At 56.1% G+C, this 23,399-nt stretch overlaps 12 protein-coding genes across 12 annotated transcripts; 7 read left to right on the top strand and 5 right to left on the bottom strand.

Moving 5' to 3' along the window:
* Positions 1–133: 133 nt before the first annotated feature.
* On the top strand, positions 134–1,801 carry SFP1 (Transcriptional regulator of ribosomal biogenesis proteins; the record flags this gene model as incomplete). The annotated part of the gene is made up of 1 exon (XM_064801400.1): positions 134–1,801. The coding sequence occupies one exon, from the start codon at positions 134–136 to the stop codon at positions 1,799–1,801; it is 1,668 nt and encodes a 555-aa protein (XP_064660030.1).
* Positions 1,802–2,548: 747 nt separating this feature from the next.
* LTR77_004145 (uncharacterized protein) lies at positions 2,549–4,537 on the top strand (the record flags this gene model as incomplete). The annotated part of the gene is made up of 4 exons (XM_064801399.1): positions 2,549–2,673; positions 2,722–3,166; positions 3,224–4,192; positions 4,283–4,537. 4 exons carry the CDS (start codon positions 2,549–2,551, stop codon positions 4,535–4,537), a joined length of 1,794 nt encoding a protein of 597 aa, XP_064660029.1.
* Positions 4,538–4,915: 378 nt separating this feature from the next.
* LTR77_004144 (uncharacterized protein) lies at positions 4,916–5,761 on the bottom strand (the record flags this gene model as incomplete). The annotated part of the gene is made up of 1 exon (XM_064801398.1): positions 4,916–5,761. One exon carries the CDS (start codon positions 5,759–5,761, stop codon positions 4,916–4,918), a length of 846 nt encoding a protein of 281 aa, XP_064660028.1.
* A 1,323-nt stretch (positions 5,762–7,084) lies between these two features.
* Positions 7,085–8,068, top strand: LTR77_004143 (uncharacterized protein; the record flags this gene model as incomplete). The annotated part of the gene is made up of 1 exon (XM_064801397.1): positions 7,085–8,068. One exon carries the CDS (start codon positions 7,085–7,087, stop codon positions 8,066–8,068), a length of 984 nt encoding a protein of 327 aa, XP_064660027.1.
* Positions 8,069–8,617: 549 nt separating this feature from the next.
* LTR77_004142 (uncharacterized protein) lies at positions 8,618–9,425 on the top strand (the record flags this gene model as incomplete). The annotated part of the gene is made up of 3 exons (XM_064801396.1): positions 8,618–8,755; positions 8,808–8,996; positions 9,042–9,425. 3 exons carry the CDS (start codon positions 8,618–8,620, stop codon positions 9,423–9,425), a joined length of 711 nt encoding a protein of 236 aa, XP_064660026.1.
* A 1,269-nt stretch (positions 9,426–10,694) lies between these two features.
* Positions 10,695–11,618, bottom strand: LTR77_004141 (uncharacterized protein; the record flags this gene model as incomplete). Its single annotated transcript, XM_064801395.1, has 1 exon — positions 10,695–11,618. One exon carries the CDS (start codon positions 11,616–11,618, stop codon positions 10,695–10,697), a length of 924 nt encoding a protein of 307 aa, XP_064660025.1.
* A 1,227-nt stretch (positions 11,619–12,845) lies between these two features.
* LTR77_004140 (uncharacterized protein) lies at positions 12,846–13,085 on the bottom strand (the record flags this gene model as incomplete). The annotated part of the gene is made up of 1 exon (XM_064801394.1): positions 12,846–13,085. The coding sequence occupies one exon, from the start codon at positions 13,083–13,085 to the stop codon at positions 12,846–12,848; it is 240 nt and encodes a 79-aa protein (XP_064660024.1).
* Positions 13,086–13,439: 354 nt separating this feature from the next.
* Positions 13,440–16,076, top strand: HIS4 (trifunctional histidinol dehydrogenase; the record flags this gene model as incomplete). Its single annotated transcript, XM_064801393.1, has 1 exon — positions 13,440–16,076. The coding sequence occupies one exon, from the start codon at positions 13,440–13,442 to the stop codon at positions 16,074–16,076; it is 2,637 nt and encodes an 878-aa protein (XP_064660023.1).
* Positions 16,077–16,895: 819 nt separating this feature from the next.
* LTR77_004138 (uncharacterized protein) lies at positions 16,896–19,001 on the top strand (the record flags this gene model as incomplete). Its single annotated transcript, XM_064801392.1, has 2 exons — positions 16,896–17,941; positions 17,993–19,001. The coding sequence occupies 2 exons, from the start codon at positions 16,896–16,898 to the stop codon at positions 18,999–19,001; spliced, it is 2,055 nt and encodes a 684-aa protein (XP_064660022.1).
* Positions 19,002–19,003: 2 nt separating this feature from the next.
* On the top strand, positions 19,004–21,002 carry LTR77_004137 (uncharacterized protein; the record flags this gene model as incomplete). The annotated part of the gene is made up of 2 exons (XM_064801391.1): positions 19,004–19,039; positions 19,176–21,002. The coding sequence occupies 2 exons, from the start codon at positions 19,004–19,006 to the stop codon at positions 21,000–21,002; spliced, it is 1,863 nt and encodes a 620-aa protein (XP_064660021.1).
* Positions 21,003–21,027: 25 nt separating this feature from the next.
* LTR77_004136 (uncharacterized protein) lies at positions 21,028–21,637 on the bottom strand (the record flags this gene model as incomplete). The annotated part of the gene is made up of 2 exons (XM_064801390.1): positions 21,028–21,037; positions 21,087–21,637. The coding sequence occupies 2 exons, from the start codon at positions 21,635–21,637 to the stop codon at positions 21,028–21,030; spliced, it is 561 nt and encodes a 186-aa protein (XP_064660020.1).
* Positions 21,638–22,049: 412 nt separating this feature from the next.
* Positions 22,050–23,327, bottom strand: LTR77_004135 (uncharacterized protein; the record flags this gene model as incomplete). Its single annotated transcript, XM_064801389.1, has 6 exons — positions 22,050–22,345; positions 22,423–22,617; positions 22,671–22,784; positions 22,836–22,976; positions 23,029–23,107; positions 23,169–23,327. The coding sequence occupies 6 exons, from the start codon at positions 23,325–23,327 to the stop codon at positions 22,050–22,052; spliced, it is 984 nt and encodes a 327-aa protein (XP_064660019.1).
* Between the last annotated feature and the right edge of the window lie 72 nt (positions 23,328–23,399).

The following is a 23,399-nucleotide window of genomic DNA, read 5'->3' as shown; positions in this document are numbered from 1 at the left end:
GCAGTCTCACCATAGCCTCGCCGACGTTCACTTCACGAGCGACGAGTTGCTCTTCGGAGGAGACGACGACGACGACGACAATTCCCACATTCACCTCTTCCCGACCGCATTGCCACAACGCTCGGCCCACGAGATGTCGGGCTCAGGCACGGCGTCGCCGATCAACATTTTGCCTTCACGCCAAAGCTCCCACTCGCCACGCAACCAACATTCGAACCTCACTTCACAACTTCAACAACCCCGCATCAACGTCGACCACGACATGAGCATGGACGGCGCAGACGGTGCTGACGCTGCGCCGAGACCAAGACAAGAGTCGGTGAACATGCTCTCCACGACACCCTTCGGCGCACAGTCGATCCCTCTCAAGAACGGACAGCGGCGTCCGAGCAATACCAACGGGCAGTCGGGCAGCTTCATGGGCGGCATGAGCTGGGGCGGTATCTCCATGGGCAGTTTCATTAGGGATGACATCTTCATGGGCACATCACCATACAACTATGGATCGCCGTCATTTCACTCCTCTTCGTACCTGCCGAAGATGGAGGCGAACTACATGCGCGACTACGTGTGCTGCGACATCCGCCTCGATTCTATGCATGAGCTCCTCCAGCATTATGAGGAGGCGCATGCGGCGCAACCGACTCAGACCATGGGCCGCACCCCACGAGACCTGCAGTTTCCGAGTGGGAGAGCGGCCAACGCCACTAACACCGCGCATGCGGTCCAGCAGCAGGCGCATCCGCAACAGGGTCTCCCACAGCAGCCGATGCAACCGCAGAACTACCCTACCCAGTCTCCGTTGTTCGGCGGTCAATCACATGATCAGATCGGCACATTCGACAGCCTCGATGACATGGACATGGATGACACCACTCCTCAACTTGCGCAGAGAAGCTCACAGTTCCAGCCACAGCCTCAATTTGGACGTCAGCAACCTCGTGGACCCACTGTCAACGTCAACCTTGCCAACGCTTTCCAGGGGCAAGGCTTGAACTCTGCTGCAACACCAAGCACTCCTCACGCCAGCCAGCAATCTTTCCAGCACGACCCTACCGTATCTTCCGTCAACACACCGACCATTCACAATGCCAGGAGCGCATCGCAGCAGAACAGCACCCCCGACTCTTCCATGCCCGGCACCCCCGCCGAGAACGACCTCGACTACAGCTCGCAGATGGCTAGCCTCAACATCGACTACAACCAGCTCATGCAGCAGGGCGGCATGGACATCAACAGTCTGAGCAACGGTGCGTCTGGCACTATTGATGATCCGGCAAAGCGCCTGCTGAGCAAACAAGGTCACGGCAACAAAGCGTTCGCAAATCAATCCGCTAACAACAGTGAGCTCGCCAAGCGCGTACGCGAACAGCACTTGCTGAACGGTCTCGCAGGCTCCGGCGGCTTCATCACCGAAGAAATCAAGCCATTCAAGTGCCCCGTCATCGGCTGCGAGAAGGCCTACAAGAATCAGAATGGACTGAAGTACCACAAGCAGCATGGTCACCAGAACCAGCAGCTCAAAGAGAACCCAGACGGTACGTTTTCTATTGTTGATCCCACTACATCTGTCCCCTACCCTGGCACGTTGGGCATGGAGAAAGAGAAGCCGTATCGCTGTGACACGTGTGGCAAGCGGTACAAGAACTTGAACGGGTTGAAGTACCACCGTCAGCACAGTCCGCAGTGCAATCCGGAGAACAAGATGCCGTCCAATGTGCCGGGCGTGGGGAGCAATTTGCAGGGGGTGAACGTGGCAGGGGCAGGCTTGATGGGCATGAATGGCGGGATGGAGTATTGAGCGAGGGGATGGACATCGACTGCGCTCAACAGCGACACACATCACAACACAGCACTCATTTCTGGCGAACGATGCTTCTTCCGAACACCTACACACGCGCGGCAGACACATGTACACCAACACGATCATCGAAAACCTCTTCACACGGCGTTCGGCGGCACATCAAAAATCGGAAGCATTCGCTTTTCCATCACCATCATCACGACGGAAAATCGATTTCAGCGCGGAGTCCGGAGTTTCTTGGGATGATTTCTCTCACTGGGTCGGGTCGGGCAAAATCAACATTCGGTCTTTGGAGAGGATAACCTGGGCTTCTGATTCTTTTGCTGCGATACCCACCCCCTTGTTGACTGCGCTGCTTTTTCTACACCCGGCATTCGCTCCAGCCTGGACTTTATCGTCCGGCGTGACTTTGTTGTCTTTGGGAGCTTTGGGCGGGTCGTGTTCATTTCATCGCGAGTGTTTTAGTGCGGAGCATGAGTTTATGAGTATGGAAATTTGGTACGGCTGGGAGGGGCAAAAGTATCATGGTGTCGCGAGCGAGTCGGCGAGGAAGCAACTGGGGGGTTAGACATAGAGGGTGTTGGTAGTGTGTTTATACCAGACTGATTGTTGATGCATCTCGCCTTCCCGTTCGTGTGTTGTTCATCCTTCTTACATGGTCGTGTAATCGATGTCAGCGCCAAGCGAGAGTCATCGACCTCACCTTGAACGTTGGCTTAGATCGGGACAACAAGGGCGTAAAGTATGGCAGACGACAGCATATATATCAACCGCCCAACGGCGAAAGCATACGACGTCCCATACGAACCGCCACCGCCGGGTGCAAACCCAGTGCTGCGAGGTCTGCCTCTTTCAATCGCCGCCACGATGTAAGCAGACCAGAACCTCAACATTTACCTAATAGTAACCCGAGGCAGCATCTCAAAGACGCCTTTTCTCCAACGGTTCCTCTGGTCCAACGCTGGCTTTGGAAAAGTGCACGACATCCCGGAACTGGAGCATATAGAACCTCGCTACGACCCGACTGTGATCAAGACCAGCCGCAGTAACATCACTGGGACCGTTCGGTCCAATGATGAATTCCTCGCATCGCTCTCTGCGGAAGACTGGTCATCGAAGCGACCATTTAAGTCGGTGTACTTCTCTTCCCTGGACTACCATGAAGCCTACAAATCTGGACGTCTCACGCCGACACAGGTCGTCGAGACGCTTTTGCCGCTGATTAGGAGAGATGTCGAGGGCGCGGAGCACTCGGTAGCTTTCCTCTCGGTGAAGGCGGATCTGGTCAAGAAAGCGGCAGAGGAGAGCACAGAGCGATATCGAGCTGGCAAATGGCGAAGTCCTATTGACGGTATACCCATGGTACGCCCACTCCCCAGCCTCCCAACATCCTGACAGAACCACCACTGACCTCCCCAGGCTGTCAAAGACGAAGAAGACCTAACCGCCCACCCCAAATCCCTCGGCTCCCGCCTCTCCTACACCCACCCCTCGGACGCCACCTCCCACGCCGTCCGCCTCTGGCTCTCCGCCGGCGCCCTCTGCCTAGGCAAAACCACCATGCACGAACTCGGCCTCGACACCACCAACTGCAACCCCGTCCACGGCACCCCGCGCAACCCGCACAACCCGCACTACTACTGCGGCGGCAGCTCAGGCGGCAGCGCGTACGCTGTGGCGTCCGGGATCGTGCCGCTGGCGATGGGCAATGATGGGGGCGGGAGCGTGAGGATCCCCGCGGCGTTCTGTGGGGTGTACGGGTTGAAGACGAGTCAGGGAAGGGTGGGGATTGGGCCGACGGCGAATTTGGCGCGGAGTAATGGGGTCGCGGGGCCGATTGGGGGGTGTATGGTGGATGTGGAGTTGGGGTATAGGGTTATGGCGCAGCCTGATCCCAACGATTCGATGTCTGCGATGTGGACGCCGCCAGCACCTACCCCTATGAGCGCCGATGGCAACAAGAAAGTCCTAGGCATATTCCGCCCCTGGTTCGACCGCGCCGACCCTGAAGTCCACTCCCTCTGCACCACCGCCCTGGAACATCTCACCAAAACCCTAGACTACGAATTCATCGAAATCACCCTCCCCCACCTCCCGCACGGCCAACTCGCCCACGCCCTCACGATCCTCTCCGAAATCGCCACCGGGGTCCCGCGCTCCACACTCCCTTCCCTCACAGCGCCGAATAAAATCCTGTTGTCGTTGGGGCACACGACGCCGGGAGTGAGTTTCTTGCAGGCGCAGCGGTTGAGGGAGGTGATTATGCGGCATTTGAGCGCTTTGTGGGAGGAGCATCCGGGGATGATTTTGATTACGCCGACGACGCCGAATGCGGGTTGGAGGATTAATGAGGCGGATCTTGGGTATGGGTGTTCGGATGGGGATAAGGTGAGTGTTTATTCATCTCCGAGAAGCGTTCGAGCTGCATGCTTGCCGTCATCTTCGTGATGCCGAGCCGTTGCTGACCCTTTCGTACAGAGTATACGCAACATGGAATACGCCTGGTTAGCGAACTTCTCCGGCTGTCCGAGTATCAGCGTTCCTGTGGGGACGGTGGAGGCGGAAGGGGGAGCGGTGCCGGTGGGTTTGATGGGTATGGGGGAGTGGGGGGATGAGGAGGGACTGATAGGATGGGGTTATGAGATGGAGAGGTATATTAACGAGGTCAAGGAGGGTGGGAGGGCGAAGCCGGGGAATTTTGTGGACGCGGTGTGGGCGGAGACGGTGGGATAGAGTGCCGCGATGTCGAGAGCTGAAGTCTGAGAGGGAGAGAACGTTGGATATGAATTGTGCATATCACGGCCAATTGCCTGAATACACTTTAACTTGCTAGCTTGTGAAGAAGCTGAGCTGATAACCGAATCTGATGCTCGATTGAAGCAGAGCGGCCAAAACCCATCCCAGACCGTTGTTGCCCATACTCCCGCTAGTACGAGCACACACACGCAAGCATCCCTTATGTACCGCTGTCCGTTTTGTGAAAAGCAGTACCCGTATCCGTATCAGTGTCCGTGGAGGCGCCAGCCCGCTCGCTGAATTATGAGCAAGCACACCATCGCCGCCGCGCCTTCACTCTCCTCCCACACTCTCAGACACCATCCAATACACCACCTAAGCAGCCGCTCTCCCACCACTACTCCCTCCTGACTGTGCCACAAACTCATCCATCCCACGCCTGCCCATCAGATGCGCCAGACTCGGATCCCTCACTCCACGCTCACTTTCCAGCTTCAAGAACTCCTCGATCTCCGGCGGCAAACGCTGACCAGCCCGATACGCGGCGCGGATGCGCTGGCTGATGCTCGCATCGCGTCGGTGCTGGAGTTGGGAAATGTGTTCGCGTCGTGCCGCCGCTTCCGTAGGCGTCTCGTCACCGTCCTCTTCCGCTGGGTCCGCAGACGTAGCATCAGACATTGGTTCATCCTCCTCACTCTCTCCCTCTTCGATCGCCTGCTGCCTCTGCTGATGTGCACTCCCCGTCGCATCCTCCACCACGATCTCAATGTCCGTCTTCCGCGTGATGCTCCTCCTTCTCCCCTCCTCCTTCGCCCACACCTCCCTGCGATCCACAAACGGCCCGATCTCATCTCCCGTCGTATCCTTCACCTTAATCCCCTCATCCTTCTCATACCGCTCTCGTGCCCACTTCGTGCCCTCCCAGCAGCAGAACTCCTGGATTTCCCCGTGCGTCAGCCCGAGCGTGTCGAACGCTTCGAAGAGGCGGCGGTGGTGCTTGAAGCGGCCCAGGCGCATGCGGTGGGGTGGATGGCAGTAGTTGAGGCCAGGGTAGCGGGCTTCTGTGCTGTTAAGGTCGCCGTAGAATGTTTGCACTTCGATGCGGACTTCGGGAACGAGGTTGCGGGCGAGGTGGGCGGAGAAGGTGGGAGGGTCGGTTGGGGAGGGGTGGGGGAAGAGGTGGTGGTAGAGGAGGTGGGCGATGGGTGTTTGGCGGCGCATTGTGTGGGTGTTGTTGGGGTTGTTGTTTCCGGGTGGGAGTGTTTCGTGCGGTGTGATGATATAGGCAGCTGGTTTGTTTGCTGACGCGTGACGGCGGTGGTATCAGTGGCGTAGGTGCCTGGCGGGTGAGGTGAGGCCGTATGAGAGACGAGGAGGCAGTTGTGAAGAGAGGCTGTTGGTGCGGCGTGGGTAAATGAAGGAAGGAGTGCAGGTCAGTGCAAGGGATAGTGACTTGGCGGCGGGTGGTAGGTAGGTAGCAGTTGACGAAGAGCGGAAGAGGATGGATGGGAGTGGAAGGAAGGAAGCAAAGACGTACAAGACCTACCTGCTATTGCCGTCCGCTAGTCATAAGAACGGGTGCCAGCGGCGGTACCGTGTTGGCGGCTGACGAGAATCTTGGTGTGTTTGAGTTGGCAAGCAGCCGAGCCGTCAGACTTCGCCAGCACCTCACACGCAACACTCCCGATCAAACCTTGCAGTCCGGCGCTGCACAGACGCCCACGCCCACGACATGCCCCGACACCGACACGATGATGGCATCCCGCCAGCCCCCAACCCACGCGGACATGCCTGCAAAGGCTAAAAACAAGCGACGGACCAGCATCCTGCAATGCATGAAATGGGATAGCGGCTGCTCATGGCTGCTCATGGCTGCCCCAGCGCAGCAGACGCAGGGACGAAGCGCCATCTGCATGTATGGTGTAGGTTAAGATTCGGGCATGGTGTCACTGAAGTCGCTTCTCCTCGACCACTCAACGTCTGCAGATGATGCAGCACAAACGAGCCAGACTTCGACACGCCCGCCGACGCCATCGTCCAACGCATACCGCAGAAGGGAAGTGATACATCGTGCATGTGGTGGCTGCTACGTGCTGCTGTCTCGTGGACCGCCATCACACCGCCGTCCCGAGTGGAAGTGCCAATGTTTCACCCACACACTTCCTCCACATCATAAGACAAAGTATGTCTGACCGCCTGAGGTACCAAATACGACACGTCGTCCAATTTTCGCAAGCTCCATTTGCATACTGACCGGCAGTTGGAAGATCTTTCGTGCTCGAGGTAGAGGCTTTGAGAACTGCTGCAATGTGATTGGACAGGTAAGCGAAAAGGCAAGTCGATTTCTGACTTCACATTCACTTCTACACATACATCGTGTGTCAGAGACGCTGTGACTTTGCAACCCGCATCACTTCGGTTCGAGAGTCGCGAAGTCCAGCAGAGGCCAGCTACACTTGAGTGCCATGGTCTATCGCAGCATCTGATTTCAGCTGGTCTTTCAGCCATCAGGAACCTTGCGGAGAATCTCCACCAGCGACTACCATGGCACGTAGTATTGCTGAATCCTCCCTCAGCACACCGTCGGACACCTATCTATACTCCCTCGCACAGAATGGCTCTACCTTCGCAACCATCGGCTCAGACGACACTCTCCGCCTCTTCGATCCATCGCTCAAACTCCTCCACAAAGCCCCCTCGGCTCACACCGGCATATCGTGCCTCACAACATTCTCCAATGGTTTCGCCACTGCCGGTCGCGACAGCTTCATTCGTACTTGGGACGCCCGCGCCCAGCGCGCTGGCAATCAACTCCTGGCCGCGGTGAATGGCGCTGGAATCTCTGCGTTGGCATGCCACGATCACCTCATCGCCGCTGGGACGGAGAGCGCGAAGGAAGGACTGGGCGATGTGAGCGTGATGCTGTTCGATACTCGGAATCCAGGAGCGCCGGTCAGGAGTTACGTGGAGTCACATACCGACTCGATTACGCAGCTTGCGTTCCATCCTACTCAGCCGAACGTTCTATTATCTGGAAGCACGGATGGGCTGATCTCGCTGTTCGACGTCAACATTGAGGAAGAAGAGGATGCGCTGCAGCAGGTTCTCAACCCGAGGTCCGCTGTCCACTGTGCCGGCTTCCTAAGCGGGACGGAGGTGTATGTGGTTACTACGGACGAGCACTTCTCCGTGCACTCCCTCAGCGAGAACGTGGCCGAAGACAGCAAATCCGCGCTTGATCTAGGCGATGTGAGAGAGCGGCTGGGATGCATGTACGTGGTGGATCTGATCCCTGGCCCGCAGCCGGTGTTGGTGTGTGGGCACAACAACGACGAGAAGTTGTCGATTGTGCAGCTGCAGGCGCAGAACGGATGGGGTTTCGGGACGGCTATTGACCTTGTCGGAGCGCATGGAGACGATGTGGTGAGGGATGTTATAGTGTTGAGTGAGGATATGAAGGCGGTTAGTTGTGGTGAGGATGGGAGGGTGAAGGTTTGGGACCTGAGGAGTGCTGCGCCGAGGACTTAGGAAAGGTTTGCATCCATTCTCTTGCCACCATTACCTTAAAAGCTGTACTCACGCCGTGGACCGAAGAATAAAGGTCGAACTTGAGTTTCGCCAAGACTATGCCATGTGCGCGCTGGATGAGGAAGGAGCGACCTAGAAGCCGGCTAGCGCGGGTTGGCGGATTGGTCCACCTGGCTCGGTCAAACTGCTCGCGGCTCAAGCACTTCTCCCATCACGACGGCCTGAACACCCACAACGGTCGAAGAATTGTGTGATAAATGTTCTCACAGTCCTTGAGAGTCGGAGAGAGCTGCTACGCACGGAACCTGAGCTCAACGTTCGCTCGCCTGCTTGAGATCGAGACGTGAAGCTTTGTTGTTGGGCCGCGAGCAACCTGAGGAACCCTCGCACCACCCTCTTGACTTGACGAAATCGCGGACTCGACCACCCGCCTCCACCCAACTAAGAGCAGCGCATCAACTCAAGATCTCCGGCGACGGTGCAGGTCTCAGCATGGCGCTGCCTGCACGCTTGCGCCTTCTTCGTCACGGCCGTCGAGTGATGTTCAAAATGGCGCTGTCCGCCCGCGTTGCGCATCTCCTCCGCAAGGCTGTTCGCATCTCGGAGTATCGCGAACTGTTGATGTCGCAGCACCCGAGGGTAGCAGCCTCGAAAGCAGCCTCGAAAGCAGCCTCGAAAGCATACGAAGTAAGCACCAATGTCCAGCGTCCGGCGCTCGCAGCACCAACATAGCCCACAGATCCTCGCAGGATTCCCCGATCAGAGAAAGGCCTACAAGATGTCACTGATCTGGAGAGCTTGGCAGCAGTCATCGCCCCTGCTCAAGCTCCCTGCCGAGATTCGCAACACAATCTACTCGTTGGTCCTCGTCGAACCGGAAGGTACATTGGCGGTCACTTCAACTCTGAAACATCTGGGCTTGTTGAACGTGTGCCTCCAAATACGCACGGAGGCAACCCAGATATGATGCCAGCAAAACCAATTCCTCATCACTATCATCGACTTCGGCGCTTCCTTGTGGGACAAGTGGTACAGACATCAAAGGTGGTTGGAAGCAAATCTACACGTGCCTCAGAACACCTTCGCCCTCTACGCCATCTGCGACGGACTCGCGGGTTGGAAGAATCTGAGGCTGTGGCGGTGGTACCGATTTCACGACAAGTGCAAGTTTGAGCCAGGACAGATGCCGACCTTCGTCCGAGCCCATCTTTGGGACGAGGCGTGCACGGCGTTCTTTCGAACAGCGCACACGCTGCTCAACCATTTCTTGGACAAGGAGTGGCGTGAGTTCGAGGCATGGTGTATCAGGTACGAGACATTGCGCTTCTGTGCGATGACCACTGGAAGTGACAAATAATGTACGTTCTTCCTGCTGGCGTAAGGTATGGGCAGTGCAGACAGGCGGAGGGATGCAGTGGAGAAATGGAGCGAAAGGCTGCTTGGGAAGGTGCAGTCGCAAGCAGATTTGAGGGGTGAAGAGATGCCTACGATGTTATGTGCAGCGTGAGTTGCTCGCAGCGGCTCTTCTAGAAACACGGAATAATCACATGCGTTCACATGCTGGACTCTGGTCTGATGCCATTGGCTGTCGCTAGGTGAGTTTCATTCACAAGTCTACAATAACATCTCATATCTCACTACCTCCACTTCACACCTCCAGCTTCGACTTTCATCGACTCAGCAAGCCTCTTCTCCGCTTCGATGACAGTCTAAAAGCACAACAGCACCCGCAACGACAGCATCAAATATGGCAGTACCAGCGCGACTTCGAGAGTACCTTCGCAAGAAGGGTGTCCGTCTTTCCGAAGTCCACTGCGATAGCCGCAGAGCAAGCAAGAAGGCCAAAGTGGGTGACCACTGCCTCTTCTTCAAGACACGATCTAGACGCTGACCTATTGAACAGCTCGTCGAGAGGTCGTCAGCAACTTCGAGACCCTCCTCAAGGTAGCCGGTCGAGAAGACCTCCAAGCTCCTCACCCTCGCTCTCCCCCACGGCCCCATCACCGTAACATCCCACTACCACCCCCCGGGCCTCCTCAGCACCTCCCGCCAGCTCCAAGAAGAAACCTACCGCCTCTACTTTCACCCGCAACAGCTTCCGCATGGAAAGCCGCGACTGCGCCGGCATCCCCTGGTCCCGCTTCGACACGCTGGTGAAAGACGTGGAAAAGCGCCTGCAGCTCGCGCCGGACACGGTCCTGTTCCTGCGCTCCTTCACTGGAGTGCCTACGTGGCAGAACTTCAAGGCGTGGTTGTAATTTCGCTGGACGAGGAGGTTGGGGTTCCAGCATACGAATGTTTTGCTGGGGAATTGTGTGGCGGCGAATATTTTCTATCGTGTCGCGCATGATTTGCTGGCGCATTTTAGGGGGAGGGAGTGGGTTGTGTTTGATCTGGCGGTGGGGTACATGAGGTCCCTGCTGTTGTGCTATGACGGCACGTGGCTTTGGTGAGAGAAGGGGTAGGGTTGATCTCGTTTCTCCGATGGTGAAAACGGGTGAGTTGGTAATGGCAGTCGCTGTACTGGCGTTGAGATGATTGCGGCGCTTGAGAAGAGCAGTTGCATTCGATCGTAGTAAGAACAAATATCATACCAAAGTGGCCGCCCCTGACTCTTCTAACGACATCACTCCGGCCTCACCTTCCCCCTCCTCCTCCGCATCTCCTCCACCTTCCGTCTATCCTCCTCAAACCCCCTAACAAGATCCTTCGCCTTCTCCTTCTTCTTCTCCCGCACCTGGAACCGGTAAAAATCATCCTTGACCCTATTCTTCTCCCTCTTCTTGAACTCCTCTTCCTTCCCCTTCGTCTCTTCCTCCCTCGCCGGCCCTGTCCTCCCACCCCTCGTCACCGTTATAAATCCATCCTCATCGGGCTCCGCCCGCTGACTCGCCAACAACCTCGCTTTCTCCTCTTCCTGCGCCGAGAAAGCCTCCATGAACCGATCCACGCTCGACTGCAGAACCGCTTGATCGGGGTAGCGCAGCTTATGATGCGCCGCATACCTCTCCTTCCCCAACAGCGGGACCTTCCCCTCCACACCCTCACCCCAAACAATCTCCCTCCCAGTCTTCACAGCCTTCCTCGCCTCCCGTAACGCCATCTCCGCGCTCGGACGGTCGACACACCGTATCACAGCCGTGCTGCCACTGCGATGGACCTCCCGATCCCATGTCTTCGGTAGCTGGCCCACCTCCTCCGGCTTCGCATCTTCATCGTCCGCGCCGCGTTTGCGCTTCTTACCCTGCGCTGCAGGCGCGCGAATGCCTTTCGCGACTCTTGCGTCTTCGAAGTCGACGTTTTCTATTCTTGCGCCGCCTAGGTTGTCTGCGAAGAGGGCTTTGAAATGTGTTTCTGTGGCGTCGATTGGGACGTTCTTGACGAAGATCTCGCGGGGGGTGTCTTCGGTTGGTATTCTGGGTGCGTTGGACCGGATGTAGAGGTAGTGTGTCCTTTTCAGTGGGTAGGAGGGGAGAGCGGGACGGTGGAGGGGGAGGACCGTGAAGTCGAGGACTTGGGAGGGGGGTCTGGATTTGGGCATTGGGACCATGTCGGGGAGGTTGGTGTGGTGTGTCCTGGCACAGAGCGATGCTCTTGAATGCGTGGAGTCTAGAAATCAAATTTGGTAGTGACTGGTCATTGGCTGGGAGTATCCGCCTCTAGCGTATGTTCAAAAATTGGTGAACTCAAAAGATGAATTCTCGATTTTGGAGAAGAGGCGCTTGCCAGCAGGCCGTCGTGGGTAGCTCAGAGGTCAGTGGAAATGTTGACATGGCCTGACTCGCTGTTGCAGCCATATCCGTCCCCGCCAGAAAAATCGTGCCGCTACCGTCGTTGCTCAACCCTTGCAGTCACCTTTGAAGTCGGAGAACAGGCAGCTCCCTCTGATTGGTTGAACACAGGGCAACGCTAGTGGATGTTTAGATTCTGTCAATTCCTCTAAGCAGCTCTCTGCTTTTTGGAGATGCGGCGCATCGATCGACCAGGTTCTCAGTCTTGCTGACCCGTCTGGCGAGCTGGCCGGTCGATGTTGGCAAGTTGGAAGTTCTCGACTTTCGGATCAGAATTGGTGCAACCGCAGTCACTGATCAGCTCATCAAGTTTCACAAGCATGGAGAACGAGTAGAGCGCTGTGATTGGCTGTAGAAAGCACGGCGCTAGCTCATGTTCAATTTTCATCAATCGGCTCCGATGCTGTTGCAGTTTTGGAGATGAGGCGGATCGACTGCTTGACGGCTTCGACGCTCGACGAGCTGGCCGGTGACCTTGACCTAGCTGCACCGGTCTGGAATGATGAGTTTGCCTCTTCTCCTGGAAGCTGATGTGACCATATCGTCGACTTGTGTTGAACGGATTTTGGGCTTGCGGAGAAGAGGCGCTTGATGTATGCTTTGTGATTGGCTGAATTCAGATCAACGCTAGCTCACGTCAAGATTCTGTCAATTCATCTCATCAACTCTTCGGCTCTTGGAGAAGAGGTTCGAAGCAACCTCGACGGCAAGCAGCTGGTCGGCATCGCCAGCTCTGACAAGGACTTTGCGTTCTGGAAGCGTTCTCCGAGTGCTGGATCGATCTGCTGCCACTACATCAAGTGATCAACCGCTCGGCATCTGTCTGTTTCACGGAGAAAGAGGCCGTCGACGAGTTCATTGAAGAGGTTCTTCCGGACGTTCACCCTCGCGAAAACGCCTTTCTCCTTCAAAACCAGAGCCTCTGTCTAGATCACCTTGTACAGTGCGGCGAAAGAGGGCCGGTTCTTGCGCATAAACACTCTTCTCTAGTTGTAGCCCTTTGGACTGACGGTATATGTGATCCCGTCCAAGACCTCCATCTTAACTTTGTCGTAGAGACCGCGCTCCATGGTGAAGGCCTGTGCCCACTCGACCAGACTAACGGGTGTCGAATCAGACCCCTCTGTGCCGAGCACGACTTGGAACTTCTGGAGCTTGTCGAAGTACGGGAAGTTGCGATGCCGTACAACAGCTTCGGTAATGGGCGTCGACCAAAGTGCTGCCATTGGCTGTAGATATACCGACGCTAGCTCATGTTGCATTTCTGTCAATTCACTCGTCAACTCTCCAAACTGCTGGGTGTCCTTGCAATGGCCGCCGCGACTGTTGGTGTTGGCGACTCTACTGCTATACCACAGGTAGCTGTTCCGCGTTCAACAGACATCTAGTGCCCCTACTTTCACTGATCAGTCGCTCTGTTTCTTCCAATGTATCGAGAACTCATGATTGACTCTAAGTGCCGTGCAGTGTAGACTTTTTTGCGCCGATGACGCTGCGTGGGCTGCACTTTCATCCCAGGGATCCAAACATTTCTTTGACCGAGTCACCTCTTCTTTCAAGTCAATCCATACCACTACACAATGGCCTCTCCACCCTTCCTCACGGCCATTGACCTGTCCAGTTACTCCAGTCTCTCCCAACTACCGAAAGAAGCAGCACACGCTGGCGGCATCTTCGCAGTCATCTCAGCTGGCAACATCGACAATGCATTCCAACTGCTAAAAGACACCGTCGGCCGCCACGCCGTCCACCTCGAAGTCTCCAACGTCCAGTCGCAGGAAGATGTCGTAGACCTGCTTGACGCCGGTGCAGCAAAGGTGTTTGTGTCAAGCACCCAAGCATCCGGCTTCGACAAAGTACCCAATCTTGACGCGACAAGAGTGGTGTACTGTCCAACCGGCTCCGCGACTGATACAGCAGCACTTGATGGGACGTCTTTTGGGCTGTACTTGCAAAATGTTGGGAGCGCAGAAGGTGCTGGGAAATTGTTGCATGAGCTGGGGAAGAACCGTCCGCCTGTCTTCGTTCAAAAGGCCCATATGTCCGAGGAGGAGGCAATACAGCTCGCCAGACAAGGCGCAGTACCGATCATTCCGGCACTGCAGTTGACGCTGTCTGCTGAGGCCGCAGAGAATGCGATACCGGTGGCTAGCTTGCTGTTGGCGCGGGCGAAGAGTGACAGGCCTGATGGGTTGTTCACTACATTGGTCACTGATGAGCGAGGAATTGCACTTGGCCTGGTCTACAGCAATGAGGAGAGCGTGGCAGAAAGTTTGCGGGCAGGTCGTGGTGTATACCACAGCCGGAAGCGTGGGCTTTGGCGGAAGGGTGACACCAGCGGCGACTGGCAAGAGCTGATACGGGTGGAGCTGGACTGCGACCATGATTGTTTGCGATTTGTGGTTCGCCAACAAGGGAATGGCTTCTGCCACCTCCAGACGGCGACTTGCTTTGGAGAGTACCAGGGTCTATCGAAGCTGCAGAAGACACTACAAAGCCGGAAACGCTCGGCACCCGAAGGCTCATACACTGCAAGACTATTTAACGACTCCAAGATGCTCAACGCGAAGATCATGGAGGAGGCATCCGAACTCTGCGAGGCCACCAACAAGGACGACATCGCGGCTGAAGCAGCAGATGTGCTCTACTTTGCTCTTACCAAGGCCACGGCAGCAGGAGTAAGCTTAGAGGACATTGAGCGCAACCTGAATGCCAAAGCTGTCAAGGTCAAGCGGCGGAAGGGTGATGCCAAGGGTCCTTATGCAGCGAAGTTTGGCGTAAATGGTGCTTCAGCAACACCGAATGGCGAGAACAAGGAGATGGTGCGAGAGGCTGCATCCGTGCCGAAGAGCAAAGAGGATCCTGCTGGTGTGAGCAAAGACGGCAGGATCAGAATGCGCCGGCTGGTGACTGCTGAAGAGTCGCCGGACGTTGTTCAAGAAGCGCTCAAACGACCTTCGCAGCGGTCTACTGAGAAGATTATGGGTATTGTCAATCCGATTATTAAGGATGTGCAATCTGGAGGCGACAAAGCTTTGCTCGGATATACGCACAAGTTCGAGAAGGCGACAAGTCTGACCAGTCCGGTACTGAAGGCACCCTTCCCACAGAGTCTCATGCAATTACCGCAGGAAACCATCGAAGCTATCGACATCTCTTTCGAGAACATCCGCAAGTTCCACGCAGCACAACAGGAAGAGCGGCCGCTTGAGGTGGAGACAATGCCTGGTGTCGTCTGCTCTCGATTCTCAAGGGCGATAGAACGGGTTGGTCTCTACGTACCGGGCGGAACTGCTGTGCTACCATCTACTGCCATGATGCTGGGCGTGCCTGCCATGGTGGCCGGATGCAAGAGGATTGTCATCGCTTCACCACCTCGCGCAGACGGATCCTTAACACCCGAGATCGTCTACGTGGCGCACAAGGTTGGCGCAGAAAGCATCGTCTTAGCAGGCGGGGCACAAGCTGTCGCAGCAATGGCATACGGTACGGAGAACGTCAGCAAAGTCGACAAGATCCTCGGACCGGGCAACCAGTTCGTCACCGCAGCAAAGATGATCGTGAGCAACGACACCACCGCGAACGTAAGCATCGACATGCCCGCCGGACCGTCAGAAGTCCTCGTCATCGCCGACGACACCGCCAACCCCGCCTTCGTCGCCAGCGACCTGCTCAGCCAAGCCGAACACGGCGTCGACTCCCAGGTCGTCTGCATCGCCGTCGGCCTCGACGAAACCCAAGTCCAAGCCATCGAGGACGAGCTCCACAAACAAGCCACCGCCCTCCCGCGCGTCGACCTCGTCCGCGGCGCCATCGAACACTCCACCACGCTCGTCGTCCCCACCATCGCCGAGGCCATGGCCCTCAGCAACGCCTACGCGCCCGAGCACCTGATCCTGCAGATCGCCGACCCCGTCGGCGCGCGGAACATGGTACAGAACGCAGGATCAGTGTTCCTGGGTGCCTGGACGCCGGAGAGTGTGGGCGATTATTCAGCCGGAGTCAACCATTCGCTGCCGACATATGGGTATGCGAAGCAGTATTCCGGAGTCAATTTGGGGAGTTATGTGAAGCATATTACGAGTTCGCAGTTGACGGAGCAGGGGTTGCGGAATGTGGGGGGTGCGGTGATGAGGTTGGCGGCGGTGGAGGAGCTGGAGGCGCATCGGAGGGCTGTGGCTATGCGGTTGGAGTTTTTGGATCAAAGGGGAAGGTAGTCATGCCCAAAAGTCTGGACATTGGTTGATTGTGCCGGCTCAGACGGTATATTGGAAATCGTGGAAGTGCTCACGTTGGTTCTCCCAGAGTACCAAGAGATGAGGAGCATGTTTCGCCGTCCTCCGACCGTCACATCTGTTGCATCGACAAATGCAAACGACGGTCAGGAGACAAGCTTGCATTTCTGGTGTTGTTTCGTTCCTTTCGGATATCTCATGAGTCAAACAGCAGTCGAGGCGGCTTCGCCTCCCATTTTGCAGGAACTGGGGCTGTCCTTCAGCTCTCCTCGTCAATCAAACCATCTCCGCCATCACGGCGAGCCCGATCACCGGTATGGAACGTCTCATCCCTTTTTAGCATCGAGATCCTTTTCATCGATAGTCTCCGTCGGGAGATGTTCTAGCGCCGTGATGTGCCGTCGTTGGCGCCCGCTTTAGCGCATCTCGAGCCCGGACAACGCCAAACTTACTCCTATGAGCGAACAAGAATACACTTCCAATGTCTCGCGTGTCAGGCGCCACATTCTACTCTGCACGTGGGAAAGTAAGGGTCTGGACTTCTTCGACTCCATATACCCGTTTGCTGTGGCTACAAGGAGGACGATGGCTGGCTGCGGAGCGCTTGGCTGGGAGCTACTTTGGCCTGGTGTCTTGAGCATCCTCCTGGAGACGACGTCCGCTCGGATGGTATAAGTATGGGCAAGTCTTCGTGCTATTGACACATCTTCCTTCTGCACCGCGCTCCTCTACCACTCGTTTTAGGGGACCGTTCATTTCGTATTACTCTACTGCACACATTCGTTCTTGATATTCATCAACATGAAGACCGTCTCCAATCTTGCGAGCGTCTTCGTCTGTCTCTCCTTGATCCCGCAGCTTGCTCTCGCTGTCCCTCATTATGAGAAGCGTCAGGCCAGCGCGTCTGCCACCGTCGACACGGCTGCCGGACCGACTCTCGAGCCCGTCCTTCCTCCCCAACAGGACACCAGCGACCTGAACATCATCAACCCGGACAAGGCCGTCCAACTCGCCTATGCCGGAGTCTCCACTGGCCCTCTGACAAAGCGTGACGACTCCGTAATCCTCGTCGAATTTGACTTCACGTTCAAATACCCGACCGTCGCCCTCGACCACTCGGACTACATCACCAGCGTTTCCTGCTCCAGCGACGGCGAGCTCACTGCTCAAATCAACGACGCCGATGCCTACGCACTCGCCAAGGAGTCTTGGGGCCCTCTTGGTGACTTGATCCTCATCACTGCCGTTGAGGCATGCGGCGGTGATGCTCAGAACGACCTCTTCCTTGCCACTGCTGTCGATTTCGACGACTCGGACAACTCTTTTACCGCTTCTGGATCGCACGTTACTTTCCACGATGCTCTGAGGACCATGGATGTCAAGTGGGGCAATGCTCCGTCCGACACCCTCACCAAGCGCTTCGCTCACCAGCGCCGCGACGAGCCAGATGAGACCGCCACGGCGACTTTGGACATCGGCTACATGATCTCCGAGCAAGTATCTGCCGCCGAAGACGCTCCGTGGCCTGGTGCTGTTCTGCTTGCCTCCTGGGGTCTCGATGACAAGGAAGAGGGGGAATCCAAGAAGCGCGACCTCGCCTCCACCACAGAGCTTGCCGTTCGTGGAGAGGATGAGGGAGGGTTTGATGCCGGCCTGAACATCTACTGCGTTGACTGCGGTGTCAAAGGCTCCATCATCGTCACGGGCATGTTGTCCTGGGGCTTCTTCGACGGCATCACCCTCGCCCAGGTCCGGATGTCCGGTAACATGTATGCTGGAATGTACCTTGGTCTGGAGATGTTCGCTGTGTACAAGAAAGAATACGAGAAGAACTTGATCAAGAAGTCGTAAGTCTAGCTCCGCTACAGCTGTCACGAGATGTACTAACACTTCTACAGTCTCAACCCATGGACCGTCCCTGGCCTGATCGACTTCGGCCCATACGTCCGTCTCGCCGTCTCCGCCGGCATTGAGATCAAAGCCGAAGGCACGCTCCTCATCGGCGCTTCAGCAACCTGGGGAAACTTCGAGGCCTTCATGGATCTCATCAGCGGCGAATCCAGCAGCTCCACATCCGGTTTCACTCCCGTCATCGACCGCAAGGCCGAGGCTGAGGTCTCTCTGTCCGCGGAAGCGACGCTCGGCATGCCGATCGGCATTGGTGTCGGAATCAGCATCCTCGACCTCTTCACGGACAGCTTGAGCATCGGCTGCGAGCTGACTGACACGCCTGGAATCAAGGCGGAGGCCAGCTACTCGTTCTCCGTCGGCAAGGATGAGGAAGAGGAGGAAGAGGACACTTGCTCGGGTATTGATTGGTCTATCAAGTTGGAGAACAAGCTTGGGTTCAGTGTTATCGGTGCTTACAATGGCTACTGGGATCTGATTGAGCCTTACGAGTCTGAGCCGCTGGCTGATGGTTGCATCACATTTGGAGATGACGATGGGAACAACGACGGCGGCGACGACAACGACGATGGCAGTGACGACGGCAGTGGAGACGACAATGGAGACGGCGAAGGCGACGATGATGACGATGGCGAGGACGGCGAAGACAACGGCGACGATGGCGACGACGACGGCAACACCACCCCAGGACGCGGACACGTCTGTGTCTCCAAGAACGAACGCATCCCCGCCTCCCTCACCTGCAAAGCCATCACTAGCGGCCCGAGCGACAAGACCTCCACCCTCCTCGGACCCTCGCAGGCCAAGAAGCGTCGTCGATGCGTCAAGCGCTGTCTCGCCAACAACCAGTGCCAAAGCATCGGCTGGAACCAGAGCACGAAGGTGTGTCAGATGTACAGCGCGTCGGTTGAGAGCCTCGGGATGCCGCTGGCGAAGGGCAAGGCCAAGGAGATCTTTGGTGATCGGTCTTGCTGGAGGACTACTCCGTGTGCTAAGTAGGCATGACTTTCATGCTTGCCGCTGGGACCGTGGAATCGGTTGGTGTTGGCTTCTGACTATATTGAGTGTTTCATACCGCAGTTCAGCGACATTTCAAATAGAACCACCATACATCATATTTCTGGAGCCGAGAGGTTTTCTTTGTCATCGTCCCGGTTACTCGAATCAGTTCAGGGAGATGTTCGCACCATGGAACAAAGAGTATGCGTTGAGACCGGATCCGGCGTCCTTTGTCCTGAGGTCGCTGCAAAGGCTATTGTACGAGCTGCTCCCTCGAGATGCAGTCTGTTTCTCCGTCGCAACGATATCACAGGTGATCTTGTCGTTGTTTCGACTTGGAGTGGCATCATGTTCGGCTCAGGGAGAAGCAACGCAGCGTCAGCAGACGGAACGGAATACGACGATGGTCCACCGCCGTTTTGGACACCAAAGAACCCTGCGGATGATGATGGATACGATCCCGACGACAGCAGCGATGAATCGTCCCAAGGGAACACGCGCGCACCAGTTGATAAATACGCAGATTTGAAAGCTGATCTGCAGGAGAAGTTCCGGCAGCTGAATACTTTTGAACAGCAGTGCAAAATATTCAGGGACGGGGACGTGAAGCGTGTGGAACATTTGCGGCACTACCTCGATGATCTGAAGGATATGGAAGAAGAAAAAGCAAAGTACTTCAATCTCGACCGTTTAGTCTCCCTGGATGCACACGAAGTACTCAAGATGATCGCAGCAATGAAATCGCGGTGGGAGAAGCTCGACATCCCGCGGATCACCAAAGACTTGCGAGCAGCGCTTGATGAGATGCGACACCAGCCATTCGGCAATGATCGCAAGATTCCTTTCGCTGAAAAGGAAAAGACGGTCCAAGAGCTGTTCGACGGGGTCATGCAGCAGCCGTTCGAGCCCGCAGGCACTGCACTCGACATACCAAAGGGATGTAGGTGGTTGCCGGCAATGAATCTGAGCAATGGTATGGCGGCGGCGGCGCTCTGGTGTCTTGTCGACGAACACGAGCGGATCCAGTATAGAGCCGCCAGAAAGGACACGCACTTCAAGTGGTACCAGCTCGTGGACGCTACATTCTGGGCCGGGGACCCGAAAGACCCTGCTGGTCGTATACCTTTGGAATACCATTGCCAGTCGAAGGTGTGGAGTCGACCTGAAGCACTCAATGTGGTGGAGGCGCTGAAATGCGAGGTGGACACCAAGAGACTGGTGTATCGATTGTACACGGAATTCTGCGCATATGGCGACGTGGGAGGCATTGTCAAGCAAGCCCGAATGATGCAGCGCCCTCCGCCCAAAGCGTGGATCTGGATGGTCTTCTCCAAGCTAGTGGAATGCGGACTGATCCTGGAGAAGGGCTCAGTGAGTAGCGAAGGAGTCGAGGGCTGGAGGGAGATTGTCCATCGTGATCTGAAGCCGGAAAATATTTTCCTGGATACCGAGCGAAAAGACTGGCCTCAGTATCCTCAGCCGATGCTCGGTGACTTCGGCCTCGCCTTCGAGGCGTACCCTGACGATGAATTGAACCCGGAGATCTATCAGGGTTCCGGAACAAAGGGTTACAAGGCGCCAGAGCAGGACGTTTACATGGATTCCGAAACTGGAGAGCTACTGGACGCTTATCCTCTTTACGCGCATACCAACGTTTGGGGAGTGGGCGCGATCATTGCCACTCTTGTCTATGTCCAGGGCGATGTTTTCCAGCGTGGTGACGAGCATCATCGGGATTCCCCAGAGTTGATGGGCCTGGTTGGAGCATGTCTCGAGAACGTCCCGCAGGACCGGCCGACGTTCGCGGAGCTGCAAGAGCACATTGACGCCTTCATCGAAAGCGATGGCGATCTGCAGCGCTACATGAAGGCAGCCCGCAGCGGTGTCCAGCCGGACGATCCCTTCATTGATTTGTTTGTAGGCGGAAAGTGCAGATACCAAGTCGGCATGGCGTTCGGGCTTGCCAAACGGGGGTTGACGGTTCGTAATCCAGATTTATAGTCACATTAAGATGTCGAGTTACTCCTTAGCCGTATCTGCTCGAACTCTTCGTCCTGTGGAAATCCAAGATGTAGCCTGCCGCACTTTGTCCACTGCAACGCCGCGCCCTCGCCTGTCTCAAAGTCCAGTACACGTCCGCCCTTCTGCTTGTCCGCAGCCAAGAAGCAGCACTGTAGGCCTTCGCCACTGATGTCTTTCTGCCATGCGGGTATGCTAAAGCCAAAAATTGTGCCGTCAACGTCCCAGTACGTCGCCTGCTTCGTGGAAATGTAGCCGAACCGACCGCTCAATTTGAACGCCAACGGTGTGTTCTTGCTTCTTTCGAAGACCTCCTTGACCTTCTTGCTTGTCGTTTTGATTGGCGGTTTGACTTGCTGTGAGGGCTGAAAGATGGTAACCATGCAGAACGGGAGCTGGTCTTCTTTGTCTGCTCTTGTAGCTTCGCCGTCCTCGTCGAAGGTGTACATGGCCGAGTCCACTTGTATCATGTCTCCTTCGCCATCTTCAGACATCCCGATGCCGTGGGTGCCATGGTTCAGCAGAAAGCCTACCGGCGGTCCGCCGTCTTTCAGGCCGCCCTCGAACGCCGAGAGGAGGGAGAATTGGAAGATGTCGTTCGGCAGTGTCTTCGACATGTTGACGTACACAAGGATATGAGCAGAAGTAACGTACAGTCCGGATCAACTTAAGGAAGGCTGGGTTGTACTGGCTACGCTGTCATGTCTCACGCCGATGCGGTGGGTTGTTGCACCTGAAGTGGGCCACCCAATGCCCGATCAACAAGCCGATGTCGTCCGGACTCGGCTAACGATAACGATTGGTGAACACGAAGGCTTTCGACCTTGAGGATAATACCATGAGCAGAGGAGACATTTAGAAGTAAGCGGTCGCTAGTTGGAAAAGTTGTCAAGACATCCAAAGCCGTGGTTCTCTGGGACAGCAGGAACAGCATCGTCTAGCAGCAGGAGGCTTCATAGCGGGCGATGGTGTTACGGACAAGCCAAAATCGAACTGCCACTTCTTCTGTTATGTAGCCTGCCAACCCACTCAATGCCCAACCATCGCCTGCGACCTCTCCGAGTATCGATTCCCCACTGGCTTGCTACTATCCACAATCTTCCGCATCTCTTGCCTTTCACCCTCACTCAACTCCACATCCCTCGATGCCCAGTTCTCCTTCAATCTCGCCACTTTCGTCGTCCCTGGAATAGCGATCATGTTTTGCGCAGCGACCCACGCCAGAGCGATCTGTGAGAGGGAACACTTCTTGGCGGAGGCGAGCTTCTTGATCTCCTCGACGATGGCTTTGTTCTTGTAAAAGTTCTCGCCTTGGAATTTAGGAACTAGAAATGGTACTTCTATTAGCGTCCTTTCATTGTGGAAGTCGAGAGTCGTGACGAGGGGGCCTGGAAGTGCTTACCAGTCCGACGGAAGTCGTCAGGGGCGAAGTCGTCGGGTGTTGCGTAAGGGAAGTTGTCGACGAGCCAGCCGTGGCCCAGCGGGCTGTAAGCGACGTAAGCCACGTTTAGCTCTTTGGCGGTGTCGATTAGCCCGTCGGTCTCGTGGAGCGTTTCGAAAGCTGAGTACTCTGCTTGCACAGCATCGATCTTGGCAACTGCGAGGAATTAGCTGACGGCAGTGTTTGGCGACAGATCTTTCGTTGCTCACTGGAGTCCGCTTTGCGGAGTGTTGCGGCACTGCATTCGGAGAGACCAATGTACTTTGTCTTTCCCGCCTTTCGAATCTCGTCGAGCGCCGGGATCGATTCCTCCAAGGGCGTATCTGATGCAGTGTGGTCAGCTTGTGCCGTGTGTGGCGGTACTGGCTACGCACTTGGATCAATGCGATGGAGATAGTAAAGGTCCGGGGCGAATCCAAGTCGCTCAATCGTGCCCTCGATGTATTGCTTGATGTGGGAGGCCGAGTTTGTGACATTCCCATCGCCAAAGCAATCGAAGCCGCATTTGGACGCAACTGAAGCCATCTGTCAGCACTTGTGAAGGCTATGCAGAGACGCGAGACCCACTGAAGACTCTGTCACGGACGTTGTGCTTTCGGATGAAGTCTCCCAGAAGCTTTTCGTTCACGCCGGCCTGATACACAACCTGCAGGACGTCAGCACTAGCGTGACAAATGCTTCACCGAATCGAGAATGCTGCTACTCACAGCAGTGTCCCAGAAGGTACAGCCCAACTCAATGGCTTTCAACAGCACAGGCTCGGCTTGCTCGAGCGTGAGGTTGTTTCCCAAGCCAAAGGAGATGCCCATTGCACCAAAGCCTGGGGAGGGGACCTGGATATCGCCGAAGGATAGAGTGTGTACCATGATGTCTGCAAGTTCAAGTCAATCTGAGTTGTGCTGGAGAGAGTGTCGTGTGGTGTCGTGCACGGTATAAGT

This window comes from Saxophila tyrrhenica (genome assembly GCF_035928015.1).
Source record: "Saxophila tyrrhenica strain CCFEE 5935 chromosome Unknown scaffold_6, whole genome shotgun sequence".
In the NCBI taxonomy this organism is placed as follows: domain Eukaryota; kingdom Fungi; phylum Ascomycota; class Dothideomycetes; order Mycosphaerellales; family Extremaceae; genus Saxophila; species Saxophila tyrrhenica.
The sequence above is the reverse complement of the archived record's forward strand: the minus strand, read 5'-3'. Positions and strand labels throughout refer to the sequence as shown.